This window comes from Podarcis raffonei, chromosome 15 (genome assembly GCF_027172205.1).
Source record: "Podarcis raffonei isolate rPodRaf1 chromosome 15, rPodRaf1.pri, whole genome shotgun sequence".
NCBI lineage: Eukaryota > Metazoa > Chordata > Lepidosauria > Squamata > Lacertidae > Podarcis > Podarcis raffonei.
In genome coordinates, this window is record NC_070616.1 from 14,783,245 (window position 1) to 14,797,844 (window position 14,600).

The 14,600-nt window shown below is 47.9% G+C and overlaps 1 protein-coding gene across 1 annotated transcript; it reads left to right on the forward strand.

Annotated features, from left to right (window-relative positions):
* The first annotated feature begins 4,657 nt into the window (after positions 1-4,657).
* On the forward strand, positions 4,658-7,011 carry LOC128402835 (claudin-3-like). The gene has a single exon (XM_053367233.1). It carries the CDS (start codon positions 4,797-4,799, stop codon positions 5,442-5,444), a length of 648 nt encoding a protein of 215 aa, XP_053223208.1. The 5' UTR covers positions 4,658-4,796; the 3' UTR covers positions 5,445-7,011.
* Positions 7,012-14,600: the final 7,589 nt, after the last annotated feature.

Consider the following 14,600-nt stretch of genomic DNA (forward strand, 5'->3'; position numbering starts at 1 on the left):
GAAGCTGAATGTTGGAAGATTCAGGACAGATAAAAGAAGGGACTTCTTCACACATTGCATAGTTAATCTATGGAACTCAATTCCACAGGGGCCAGCGATGGCCACCAACTTGGATGGCTTTAAAAGAGGACTGGACAAATTCATAGAGGGTCATAGGGCTACCAGCAGCTACTAGTCATGACAGCTGTGCTCTGCCTTGGCAGTCAGAAGCAGGTGAATCCCGGTTATTGGAAACCACAGGAGCGGAGAGGGCTCTTGTGCTCGGGTCCTGCTTGAGAGTTTCCTATGGTCATCTGGTTGGCCACTGTGAGAAGAGGATGCTGGACTAGATGGGCCACTGGCCTGATCCAGAAGGCTGTTCTTAACAGTCATGGAGAATCTTGGGAACTGTAGTTTGGATACTGGGAACTGTAGGTCTGTGAAGTCGGCACCCTTAACAAACTGCAGCTCCTGGGATTCTTCAGAGGAAGCCATACCTGCTAAAGGTATGGTGTGGATGTGACCTTAGTTTGAAGCAGCAATAAGCCACCGAGAGTCAAGGATAGGATCACTTTAGCCTCATTTGTGCTTCTCTCCCCATCCTTTCTGGAATTCCCTAAGGTCTCATTGGTGTCTTATAAATTTACAGAGCAATAATTCACCGCCTCGGAGGAGGTTAGTTTATAAGAGACCTATGCTAAGCACGCACTTGCTCAGCAGCGTTCAGAAGCATCTCACAAGATGCTTGTTTATTGGGGCCATCAAGGTGGGACTTTCGGGCAAAGGTTGGGGCCTCTGTTCAGCAGACTGAGAATGAGCCCCCCCCCAATACAATTACTGCATTTGGAAGCTTTACTTATTTATGCATTTATTCAATTTTTAAAAATGATACTGCTTCAAATAATTGCAATATCCCAGCGGTTTACAATAAAAGATACAATGGCGGCAATTAAAATGCAAGTAACGTCCAATGCAATTACCTTGAAAACCAGATTAAGAATAAGATTAAGAAACCACCACTGCATATATCTCAAATAAAAACTGAGCCATGTAGAAAAAAGGAAGAGTCAGAGTCCAGGAAAGCTTGGGTAAACATACGAGTTTGTAAGAAGTGTTTAAAGGTCATGACTGTCTCTGCCTCACGCCCCACTCAAGGGTGGGCGTTCCAGAGGGGTGTGTGCGGTGACTGAGGAGACATGCTTCAGTGTTACTACCGAGGAATGATCCTCAGGTCATGAAACAACCGCAGGGTCTCCTCAGGAGACCTAAGGGCACGTCCACTCCATAGACTTAAACTGGCCTAACAGTCAATCCTTCTTCCCAGGCAACTCTGAGAATTGTAGATCTGTGAGGGAGATAAAAATCCCCTGACAATTCCTAGCACCCATAGCAAACTATAGTTCCCAGGATTCCTTGAGGGAAACCATGACTGTTCAAGTGGTATACAATTGATATAAATATATAGTGAAGCCATACACCTTCTAAAGGGAGGGGCCCCATAAGACCGTTAAGTCCCAAGTCTAAGATGACCGCATACATGGGTCTGACAAAGACCCATCCCAACCAACGAGAACCACAACACCCAGCTGGTAATCATTGGTCCACCAGAAAAGGGCCAGGGTCCAGTTTGGCCCATGAATTAATTGTATTGAATTCCCCACACCAACCACCATACACTTGTCCCACACATGACATAATATATCAGGCTCTGTGGGTGAGCAGACCCTCCAAGCATCCCTGTTTTCTAGGGACACTCCCAGATTCATCCCAGTTTCTGATTTGATCTCAGAATGTCCCGCTTTCTCTTAGGACACCCCTATTTTTACCAGAGACATGATGGAGGGTATGGCAGGATGTCCCTATTTTCATCAGAGAAATGCTGGAGGGTATGAACTAGTAGGACGTCCCTATTTTCATCCAATAAATGTTGGCTGAAAAACACCTTTGTCCTATTTAGAAAACTATCCCTTATGCCCCAGACTGTAAAAGGTTTTTATAAGGTATTGCTCGGCCTTTCCATAAAACTCTGGGCCATGTGATGCGGAGGGTGAAACTCACTCACTTCCTGGTTCCCCACCTCCAACAAGTTGACGTGGGGAGAGGGAACGGTTTCAACCTCGTAAGAAAAATGGACATGGTTCATCGCCTCCTCTCTGTTTCCTGGTCCTAAGGAGGCAACGAAGCTATAGAGAAACCAAACTGTTGATAAGAAACCGCCTGGGAATATGTACTCAAGGATAGAATAAAAGCAACTGCAAACAAACAGTCTTTGCTTGGGCTGCTTTGTTAAACAAGGCTGCTGCAGAGGTCATCGTCACTTACATAAACTCCAGGGCAGAGCAGGAAAAGCCTTGTGGTCCAGGATGCTTGACTCCAAGAATGGTCAGCCAGTTGTCTCTTAGAGCTGGGGATGGACCATAGATCACCTAGTTTCTTTCCCATGGCTACTAGCCACAATGGCTATGTCCTTCCTCCATTGTCAAAGCAGGCATGCCTCTGAATACGAACTGGGAATCACAACTAGGGAGAATTGCTGTTGTGCTCAGGTCATGTTTGTGGGCTTCTCATTGGGGCATCTGGTTGGTTGCCGCGAGGGCGGGATGCTGGACTGGATGGGCCACTGGCCTGATCCAGCAGCTGCTTCTTATATTCCTATGCATTCCATCATACATCTGTTCTATCTCAGTTTTTAGGCACTTAAAAAAATGTAAATTGTCTTGTGCTCATCTCGAGGTGCCAACTTCCCTTCTCCTTGGGGAGTTGGAAATGCAGCTTAATAAAAGAAAAAGAAATCTGCACCCCAATGTGGAGATCTGAAGATTGGGGGAAATCTTAGAGAAACTAAAATGGACAGATTTTGCCCATCCATACCTGGGCCTTGAACCTGGAACCTCTTGCATGCCAAGCAGGCACCCTATTGCCCTGAACTGTGGTCCTTTACCATAGCATGCATGGAGGGGGGGGGACACCCATACCGCTGCGACCCTATTCTGTGATATGTGGTTGCTGTTTCAGGATTTTTCTGCCACTGCAAATGCTCCCTAGGTGTGGTGTGTGAAGGGAAATCTTTTCTGCGTCTGCATCCCATGGACTGAGGGGCCATTTGGGGTCCATAAAGGTGTCTCATTCCCCAGGCTTTCTATAATCAGGGATTATATGTGTGCGTGAGATTTCTAGCCTTTGGGAAATTCCCTTGGCAGCTCTGATGCCCTTCGGTGAGTGAGTCAATCAGAGACTGACTTCTGACCAGTTTAGCTTTTTTAAAAAAAGAAAGTACCGGTATCACTATCCATGTGGGTGTGCATATGATGTAAATATGGACCTTTATTTATTGGCCATCTATTAAGGTCATATGCTTTGAAATCTTATTGAGTCCAACGCTTTAATGTTTAAAGGCAGGGCAGGGAATACCTCTGAGCCTCCAGATATAACCCCCATCAGCCAGCATGAGCAATAGCAGGGGATGGTGGGAGATGGAGTCCAGCAACATCTGGAGGTTCCCCATCCTTGTGCGAAAGGATCTCTCAGTGCAACAGGCTCTGTAGGACAGACAAAAAGAGGATGAAGCTGGCAATATATATACAGTGGTACCTCGGGTTACATACGCTTCAGGTTACAGATGCTTCAGGTTACAGACTCCGCTAACCCAGAAATAGTACCTTGGGTTAAGAACTTTGCTTCAGGATGAGAACAGAAATCACTGCCATAGGGCGGCAGTGGGAGGCCCCATTAGCTAAAGTGGTACCTAGTTTTGGTACCACTAGTGGTAACCAGTTTCAGGTTAAGAACGGACCTCCAGAACGAATTAAGTTCTTAACCAGAGTACCAGGGGTGGGGGAACTTTTCAAACTCAAGGGGAACATCCCCTTGTAGGACACTTTCCATAGTCACATGCCCATGTTGGGTATGATCACTAGAGGCAAATGTGGGCAGAACAACAGGTGCAACTCTTAACGTTGTATTGTCTGCAACGGTCCAGCCAGACAAAATCAGAGGTTTCTGCATCTCTCCATCGTCTATCTGGGCAAACAGGAGCTATGATTACGGTTCAAGGATGCATTCTAGCCTGGAAAAAGTACTCAAGGGGAGCATGGAACAAGGCAGGTGAGGTAGTGGGCATGGAGAGAGTCCCGCAGGCCAGAAAGGTGGGCCTCAGGTTCCCCACCTCTGATTTATATAGGAAGCCGAGATGAGTGAGGGGCTTCCTACCGCCTGCCAATGGCCGATGTGGCACCTCTCTCTATTTGCACCCATGTCTGAAGAGGGCTTCAAGTTGCTTGTCTTCTAGCACAAGGCAAAAGATGTCCCTGATAGATCAGTAGCTCTGGGAGCCACATGACAACATGAATCAGCCCAGAAGCACACCTTTAGCAACATCCGCTTTGAAGCTGAGGTTCAACAAAGGACGACCCACGAGCCCCCCCCCCCGACAGGTATGGCCTCTGCCTTCTGCTGCAAATGGGTCCTGCCCTCGCCTGCTAGCCAGATCGTCACGGCAAGCAACCAGCTGGAATTCAGGGCCCGTTTCCAGCTTTGCCCTCCTTAGCAAAGCGCCATCTTTCACGCATGCCATTTCTACAAACAAACAAACGCAGAAAGAGGATGTTCACAGCATGGAAAGGGCATGTTGAGAGTCCGTTAGGGACGCCACGCCCCTGCCTGAGCTAACACACCCCGCCCTGGCTGCAGAACTGTTATAAATCAACCCTGATGAGCTTGGGTTCCTCAAAGGCTCTGCCCGAAACCAAGCGAGCAACAGTCCGCCACCGCGACACTGTGCTTGGAGAAACAGCGACTGACTCCGCAGCGGCAACAACATGTCGATGGGCCTGGAGATCGGGGGCATCTCCCTCTCTTTCTTGGGCTGGGTGGGCTCCATCTTGTGCTGCGGGCTGCCCATGTGGAGAGTCACCGCCTTCCTCGGCTACAACATCGTCACCTCTCAGTTCACCTGGGAGGGCCTGTGGATGAGCTGCGTGGTCCAGAGCACCGGCCAGATGCAATGCAAGGTCTATGACTCCATGCTGGCTTTGGGGGCAGACATCCAAGCCGCCCGAGCCCTGATAGTCATCGCCATTGTCCTTGGGGCATTCGGGGTGCTCCTCTTCCTTACCGGGGCTCAGTGCACCCGCTGCATCGAGGAAGAGTCTGTAAAGGCCAAAGTCACCATTGTCTCCGGGGCGATCTTCCTGCTGGCCGGCGTCGTGACCCTCATCCCGGTCTGCTGGTCGGCCAACACAATCATCCGCGAATTCTACAACGTTTTGGTTCCCGAACCCCAGAAGCGAGAGCTGGGAGCGGCTCTCTACATCGGCTGGGCAGCCGCCGCCTTGTTTCTCTTTGGGGGCGCCTTGCTCTGCTGCTCCTGCCCCCCCAAGGAGGACAAGTACAGACCCACCAATGTGGCTTACACTGCAGCACCCAGGTCAATAGCAACCAGCTACGACAAGAAGAACTACGTGTGAAGTGGGAGGGCAGCCCTGTTGGAGGGTGAAGTTTGAGGTGCCCACCGGGACCCTCCTGACCCTCACCTTTGCTTCCTCCAGGAAAGAGCAGCCGCTGAGAGGGAGAATAGATGTTCAGAGACTTTGCTCAGCTTGACCTTTAGGGACTGGACTTGCGCCTGAGGACCTGAAAGTCATCCTCAGGAGAGGAATGGACTTGGCTACCTCCGTCGTCCTCTCCTTTTTTGTGTGGATGTTGTTTGCCTTTGAGCTGAACACTCCTTGCTTCCCTTATTGGACTTCGACCCAACACCTGGCAGACTGAACCCCCAAACCCCATGGCTCAAACTTTGCCTCTCGCTCCCGTCATGGGGCCAGGACATAACCACCGACGGTTTGTATAGGCCTGGGAGATTCCTAGCAGATGGCCTGCCTCATGCCGTTCCAGCCTTGTGTTAGGCCTCCATTTTCTCTACCATGGATTGTTTTGTGTGGGTTTGGGTTTTTTTGTTTTCCATAGAGGGGTAACTTGAGAAACCAATCAAGGGGTGGGGGAGGGCTGTGATAATTTTCTGGCGCAGAAAGAGACCCCCCCCCCGAGTCTGTTCCTGAGCCGATTTGTGTTGGGAAAAGATCCAATGAAGGTCGGTAGTTGTTAAGAAAACAGGCTTTGGGAAGATAAAATAGACCACTTTGGGGAAGACACAGAAGGAGGCTGAACCAGTCTCAAAAACAGCCAGTCTTTTTCCGTCAGCAAAATGGCAGAAGGTTAGTGGCTGCAGACCTCCTCCTCTCTCTTTACTCTTCAGGGACTAGTTTCGAAAGAGTCCACGCTGCCATATCTTGCCCCGAGGCAATGAAGAGAAATCCAAGAGAAAACAAACAGTCCTGCTGAAGAAAAGCAGTTGCTATGAGGCAAAAAACCAAAACAAAACAAAAAGAGAGAGGCTGCGTCTGAGCACCTGAGGCATATTCTTGAGGCGGGGAAGCTCGCTGTAGGTTGCCGAGCTGAGGGGTAAAGATGGCCGACAGCCTTTGCCTCGTCACGCCCTCCTGCCCTTCAGAGCGAGTTCCCTTCTGCCGCAAGGGAACAAGTGGCCCAGCAAGTCCGGCTCCTTGAGAATGCCCAGCGGTGGTCAGCATCTGCCACCAATGGCAGCTTAAGCCAAGTAAAATTCACCTTGACTTGCGGTGGATCCCTGTCACCTTTTCCCCCTCAACCCTCCTCTGGAAAGGAGACACAATGTTGGTGGTGGTGAACTTTGTTACACATGCAAGAACGCAATTTTGCTTCCCTCTTTTGCTTTGTGATATGCTAAGTTATGTGGTATTTTCTGTCTCTCTTTTGTCCCCCATCCCACTTTCTTCGCGCCAATAAAACTCTGGTGTACTTGACAATCCAGGACTGGCAAATTCCATTCTTCCTGGAACGGCAAGCTGGGCTGGCCACACTTCCAGAGCTCCCCTGTTGTTCTTTTGCTCCAACTTTGTTTTACTATTATTATTGCTGTTGCTGCTGTTGTCATTGTCTTTATTAATTGGGTTTCTTAGTTGCCCTCCACTGTGAGATCCCATGGTGAAAAAATACAATACTAAAACCAGTAATAAGAATTCAAAATCAGAAGAAAATGGTGGGTCTGCCTGAAAATATTTATTTAATTCACAAAATGCATATACCTCTTGATTTTTATAAAAACAATAATCCTCAAAGCAGTTTGCAAAAAGAATAAATCAATGAAATTAGCAGTGAAAACCATAAATCAACTCTTTGGAACATTCAAAAGAAAATTAGCAATAAATGCAAAACAGAATAAAACATGCACTTGCATTCTACATGTCTGGGTAGGCTTGTCTGAACAAAAATGTTTTTAGCAGTCGCCGAAAAGAGTACAGTGGAGGTGTCAAGAGGCAAGGAATTCCAGAGTTCTGGGGCTGCAATACTCAAATATCAATTTAATGCACATGCAGAGGGGGCCTTATGTGGCACCTGTAACAGGGCCACCCGCATCTCTTGGGTGTCAAAGGTCAGGGTAAAAGTGTGCATCTTCAGCTTACAATGAAAGCTATACAGTCATTGGGCCAGAGGCACTTCTGTGTATGTGTGTTTGGTGAGGGGAGAATTATGCAGAATAAAAAAAATGCCCTCTGGGGTTACCACCCCAAACTTCTGAGGGCTGTAGAACTACCAAGAGGATCTCCTCTGTCCAAGAGGATATGTGGGGATCTTTTCATAGCACTCCCCCCTCACCTGCACAGTTTGCTTGTGTTGTGCGGGCCGCAGTGCTAAAGCAAAAGTTTAACTGTTGGGGAATTTAGGGAACCCAAACCCTCACCCAGTACTATAAGCAGAGTACAATGATGAGTGTCCACAATGAAATATTCCAACGCTAGGGATAAAAATCGGTGCACGCTGTCCACCACCTTTTAAAAATGATTTAGAAATTGCAGCTCTGAGTGTCCATGATGACGTATTCTGGCCCTGTTTTACAAACAATTTAGAAATCATAAATTTGAGTGGCTATGATGAAGTATTCTGATGCAGGGGAGAGAAATTGGTGTACAGTACCCACCAGCTTTCACAAAGGATTTAGAAAATGCAGGTCTTATTTTTGCTAGCTTGCAGCAGCCATAATCCAGCTCTCAATCGGGGAGGTGGCATTCTGAGGACTTTACAGTAAGTTAAGGGTTGTAGAGTGAAAAGCCTTTGGGTCTCATCCATAGGGCATAAAACACTGCAGCCTTCCCAGCCACTGCGCCCTCCAGATGTCCTGCTACAACCCCCATTGTACAACTCCCATCGTCCCTGACCATCGACTGTGCTGACTGCAGCTAATGAGAGTTGTACTCCAAAATATCTGGAGGGCACCAGGTTGGCGAAGGCTGAGCTGCCAGAATGTCCAGTTTGAAGCAAAACTGGAGCTTTGTAAGAAGATGACTGAGGAATGTTTTCCGCCCAAAGGAAGTCAGTTTGCAAGGGGTTCAGGACGTAGCAAAAAGGTGTCATTCTCCACAGGAGGTGTAATTAACATGAGGGACTCACTGCCACATGATGGGAGGTGAGAGAAAAAAAATTTAGACAAAATACAGTGTGGACAGGGGAAGGAAAGGAGGCTATTGGACACGACAGATAATTAAACAGATGAATGTCACTATTTGTCATGGATAGTTTTGAGTACCAGATGTTTGCTCATACCCTGCTTGTGGGATGCAGAACCTACCACTGGGCCAAGAGGACCCAGGATGCCAAAATGGAGCATGCATGCACAAATGCAGTCTACCTCTGAATATTTAGATGTCTGGGAATAAACACTGATGGATGGGCCATCACTGTCATGCTGCACTTGGAAACTTCCCAGAGGCACCTCAGTTGCCACTCTTGGAAGACAGATGCTCAGTCAGAGGAGTGGAGAATCTCAGACCCAGGGGACAAATACAGCTCCCAGGCCTCTCTTTCTGGCCCTTGGGACTCTCCCCAGGCCACCTTCATGCCTTCCTTGAGGGTTTTGGCCTGACTGGAGTGTGTCCTTGAACTCTGAGCGTGTTTCTTCGTTGCCTGGAAGTAGAAAAGAGAGGTGTGTGAGTGGAAACAACCTGACTGTACAAAGGTAAACATCTTCATTCTTTGCCCGACCCACTTTCGCTACTGGCCCCACTCACCCCTGGCATCTGGCCCCTGGAAGGTTTCTGGGGACATGAGGCCCTTGGGATGAAAAGGGTTCCCCATCCCCGAACTACCACCGCAGTCAAGCTATTCGTACATTTTGTGTGTGTTTTGTATGTGTGTAAGATGCTTTGCGGGCCAAAATCCTTACTCTGGGTTACGGGAAGTTCCTGAATTCAAAGTTCGTTGCTTGTTGTCAGGGTGAGGTGAGATATGGCTCAACTGCAGCCAACCTTTATCCTTTGAGGAGGAAGTGGCACTGGGGTCAACAATTATATAACGAATGACAACAGGAGCTAAATGGGTGAATTGAAGCAAGACTTGGTGGATTGGGTCCCACTGTAAGCGTGAGAGGCAGAAAGGCAACTGTCTACGTCTGTTTATCATTCCAGGACTGAGCAGTGTTATATCAGAAATGGATTACAAAATGCATCAAATTAAGCCCGGGGCTTTGTTTCTCAAAATAAGAGGTTCTGGAGTGAGAGGTTGAGAGCAAGGTTTAAGAGCAAGGAATAATAATAATAATAATAATAATAATAATAATAATAATAATAATATATTATTTATACTCCGCCCATCTGGCTGGGCTTCCCCAGCCACTCTGGGCGGCTTCCAAGAAAATATTAAAATACAGTAATGCATCAAACATTAAAAGCTTCCCTAAACAGGGTTGCCTTTAGATGTCTTCTAAAAGTCTGGTAGTTGTTGTTCTCTTTGACATCTGGTGGGAGGGCGTTCTACATGGCGGGTGCCACTACCGAGAAGGCCCTCTGCCTGGTTCCCTGTAACTTGGCTTCTCGCAGTGAAGGAACTGCCAGAAGGCCCTCAGAGCTGGACCTCAGTGTCCGGGCTGAATGATGGGGGTGGAGACGCTCCTTCAGATATACTGGACCGAGGCTGTTTAGGAAATGAAAAGGAGGGGGGGATGAAACTTTGTGAGCTCCATACATGTGTGTCTACAGTACACTTAGCACATGATCAGAGGCACTCTTCCCCATGTTATTATTGCATTTATATCCCGCCTTTTTCTCCAAGGAACTCAAAGTGGTGTGCATGGCTCTCCGGTTTAATCCTCACACAACAACCCTGTGAGGTGGGACAGGCTGAGAGGCAAGGTCACAAATAGTGAGCTTCGTGACTGATTAGGGATTCGAACCCTGGTCTCCCAGCACTCTTAACAGCTACACCGCCACTGACTCTATGCAATGTGATGCAATATTATTATTATTATTTTCCCCATTCCATCCCAAATGCTGAATGCAGGTTCTCAAACAAAAGGCTCTCGCAAATGGCAATCTCGACAGTTGAACTAGGACGTGAATTGGCAATATATGCCCGTTCCTTGTTTTCCTGCAGAGGGTGGCTTAAACCTGCTTTGTTTCAGCCGGGACAAGGAAGAGAAGCAGCCCCTGGCCACCTTTCGCTGGTGTGTTCCCAGACGAGAGTGGGTTGAGCAAGCTTCTGTTTATATCCGCCTGTTCCTGCGCAGGGAGCGTGATGGATGATGGCTCCCACACCCTCCTCCTTGAATCAGCAGACCTGCATGAGGCAGTCATTGCAAGGAGGACACTGGGGAGTTGGGGGTGGGGAGAGAGAGGCAGGTGGGGCTGGGAATCCTCAGCAGAAACAGAAGCAGGGCGGAGTGGTTTGGGGAGCGAAATGGTCCAGCCCCTTGTTCACTCACATTTCTTTGGGGTGGGGTGTCCATACATCATCAGCGCCAGGTTTTATTTTTGGGGGAGAGAGGAGTTGAGCAAGGGAGCCTTCATCAGGTTCCCCACCCCCAATCGTAGAACTGTAGAGTTGGAAGGGTCCCCCAAAGGTCATCCAGTCCAACCCCCTGCAATGCAGGAATCGCCGCTAAAGAATCCCTGGCAGATGGCTGTCCAAGCTCTCCCACGCCCACCCTCTCTCTCACACACAAAGCTGCACAACTGCCCAGAGGGAACTGATGGAAAGGCAGATGAAAGAGGCAGGAGGAGGAGGATCTGCAAAACTGTGGAGCTCCAGACAATGCCAGTGCCCACCCCCCACCCTCAAGGCAGCGCGTCTTGGCATGCACCCAGTTATGCCCACCCCTCACACCGGCCCCCTGGCATCCTTCTGCAATCTTCCCATGATTCCCCAGTGCTGCTTCGGGGGGGGGGGCAGCCAATGTCAGCCACTCCTCAGAGGACAAACACTGAAATAAACTGAATTAAGGAACTTAGCAGTCAATCAGACGATGATTTGGTAGGATAGCACCCTCCGTATTTTTTCCTTACTGTATGAAGTCTAACTTTCGGGTTTTTTTAGTTAGCTTCATCTCCATTCAGTACAGCCTTCACCAACTCCATGCCCTCCAGATGTTTTGGACTGCAATTCCTATCAGCCCCTGGTTGGCAAAGGCACTACTTTCCCTTTTTTCTGAGAGGCCTGGTCTTTAGCTGATTCTTTAATTGCAATTTCTGCATTGCCAGGGGCTGGACTAGAGGACCTTTTTGGCGCCTTCCAGTTCTTCAACTGATTCTATGAAGTGGGCGGTGGTGCTATTGAGCAATTGAACCCCTCACAGCTCAGCTTACATTTCACCTTCATTATTTTTTAAAAAAAATATTAAGTCATTAATCACTTCCTAAACCAGCTTCTCAATGCAATTTGCACATAAGATAATGAAAAACCATTAATCACACACGAAAAGCAAGACTAAAAACCTAAAAAGTGGACATTTGTATTTTTGGTGGGTTTTTTTTTTACTATCACTATTTTATTAGGTCCCAAAACACTTTTCAGGCTTTTTCAAAAACAAATAAAAGAAATAGCAATAACAACATACTGCTTAACCAAAGGCTCTGGAGCACTATAACAGCTAAACACTATTTATATATTTATATATAAATATGAATGAAAAAATAAGGCTGGCTTATCACCATTTTAGCACCTGTTTCCCCGGCCTAATTATTATCCCTTCCAATCCAAAGCAAACATTTAACACCATGTTGTTGACATTTAACAGGCAATAAAGGACAATCACTCTTAAATCAATAAGCACTTTGTGACAAATAAGTAACGGGATTTAAGTGCTTTTTGGAAAAAGGAATACTCAGATTTCCCACCCACTTTAGAAATATCCACTCTGGTGAACTGGATCTTCCCTCATCCATCTCATCCATTTCTAAATGTGCAGCACTTCTTACAAAGGAGGACATTCTTGCAAATCCGAGTCTTCATTCTCGGCAAGGAGTCTGCAGTCGCCCTACTGATTGGGCAGAAAGCTATTTGCAATTCTGCTTGCAATTCAGAGTGGAGGAGCCAGAAGCTTACTAGCACTAGGAATTGCCTGTCTGGGAAGCAGCTTAGGACGCCAGCAATCATAGAATTGTAGTGTTGGAAGGGACCCAAAGGGTCATCCAGCCCAACCCCCTGCAATGCAAGAATCACAGCTAAAGAGGGAATTCGTAGTTTGCAGAGGTCAGTTTGCTCTTTTCTGCTCCAGTCTCAAACATCCAGGGGAGCGAACTGCACTCTGCCCTTCACGACACCGTGTTTGCTCTCAAAGCAGGCAGGGCACAGCGTGTTCCCAAAGACCTCACCCTCATCATAAAAGATCCAGTCCCTGGCTAAGCCCATTTAATGCCAATCAAAAGCTAGTAAAATGCTGCAAGCTTGACTGGGAGGACTCCAGCTCAGGTTGGAAGACGTGCTTTTCAGTTACGCACGGCAGATCTGTACATCCATAAACCACGTCCTACACTTGTTGAAAGTTCATGGCTTCGCCCAAAGAATCCTGGGAACTGTAGTTTGTTAAAGGCACTGGGAATTGTAGCGCTGTGGGGTGTTAACTACTGTTCACAGTATGGGGGGGGGGAGTCTTGTGCTTTAAATGAGAATTTGATGGGCTTTAAATATATAGTGTGGGTCAGTTGTTCAGGGCAGAAGGTGCCCAAAATGTCTGAAAAAAGTTTTCCTGAGAATTTCTCTTAAAGTCAAGCCCTTCCCTGGAGACTATTGGGTGACTTCAACTTCTCAGTCCTCTGGACAGAGTGGATCCAACTCACTGTGCGTGCGTGCGTGTGTGTGTGTAAGCAAAATTGATGAAGAGTCTAGTGGTGCCCAAAAGACAAACGATTTTTATGAAGGCATGAGCTTTTGTGCCTAGAATCTGTAACACGGCTCCCCCCCAAAAAAATATTGTTGAAGGTACCCCCCCCCATCACACACTTTTTATTCTTCTCTTCCTTAGCCTGTCACTTTCTTCAAAGGTAGCACGGTTCAGCATTCCTCAGAAGGATTTTCTGAGAAATGTGCTGATCACCTTTTTCCCTTGGAGGGCAGGATGTTCAGTGTGAAATGCGCGCACACACACACACACACACACACACCGTTCCACCACCCATAAACAGGGCAGAGAATCTGGGCAGGCCATTTTCGCCTAGCCGGGTTGCACTCTGCACATACTCAGCAAACCTCCGTTACTGCAGACTTTTGTTAAGAGTCCTCCCCAGCAATCACCCTTCGTCCCGTGTGTTGCCTTTAAAATACAACAAGCACTCAGCTATCCTGCTCCAGTCTCTGCTTAGGAGCGCATGGGTGGTGCAGGAGTTGTGGCTTTGGCCAAAAGAGCAAAGGCATCTGTAGGGTGGGGGCTGCCATGTGGATGCACCCTAAGAAACGCTCCATAGCAGGCTAACGGCGGAGGACACAAGGACTGCTCTGTGCAACTGAGTGCAGAACAAAGAATGGGTTTGTGCGACCGTCACACCCCAAAGCACATGACCGATACCTGTGATACTGAGACAGGTGCAAGATACTTGGCCCATTGCCAGCCTCTCTGTGCATGCCGCTTCAGTTTAACCCTTTCCTGGGCCCAGCAAGTCCTTCTAGGGAGAGCTAGGTGGTGCTGGCTGAGGGTTAGGCGATAGTGCAGGCTACAATGCGAGGAGGAGAAAGACATCCAGCCCCCATTCTGCCCTGCCTCACCGGATAAATACGGCACTGCCTTCTTTCCATAACCCAGAACACAACGTGCTGTGGCTTACCCTGCCAGGTTGTTATTAAGAACAGAAGAGCCCTGCTGGCCCATCAAATCTAGCATCCACCAGATGCCTCTTCTGGATCCGAGCATAAGAACACTCTCCCACGGTGGTTTCCAGCAACTGGTATTCAGAAGCACACAATGAAGGTGGAACATAGCCATTGTGGTTATTCTCTGTGCCATGGATGATTTCCCTGGTTTTGCAGTGAGTCAGATAGAAAATATTAAAAAAAGAATGGGGGAAAATTTAGCCAGTTACTACCAGCACAGCTTGTCACTGGTTATGCAGTCCTCTTGTGCATAAAGTTGTCAGTGTGATGCAATGCAATGTATCTTAGCTTGACCTACCTCCCACTGTTGTAAAGCTGGGGTGTGATGGTGGGGAGGACATATATGGTCCCTGAGCTCCTTGGATGAAACATGGGATAAATATATAAGAAATTACATGTGGCAGGCATTACGCAGTGGTTTGGGACAGGCACACGGTGCATGCTCAGAGGCA

Excerpts from the sequence above, each read along its gene's own strand:
- LOC128402835 (XM_053367233.1), top strand. The coding sequence starts at position 4,797 with ATGTCGATGGGCCTGGAGATCGGGGGCATCTCCCTCTCTTTCTTGGGC.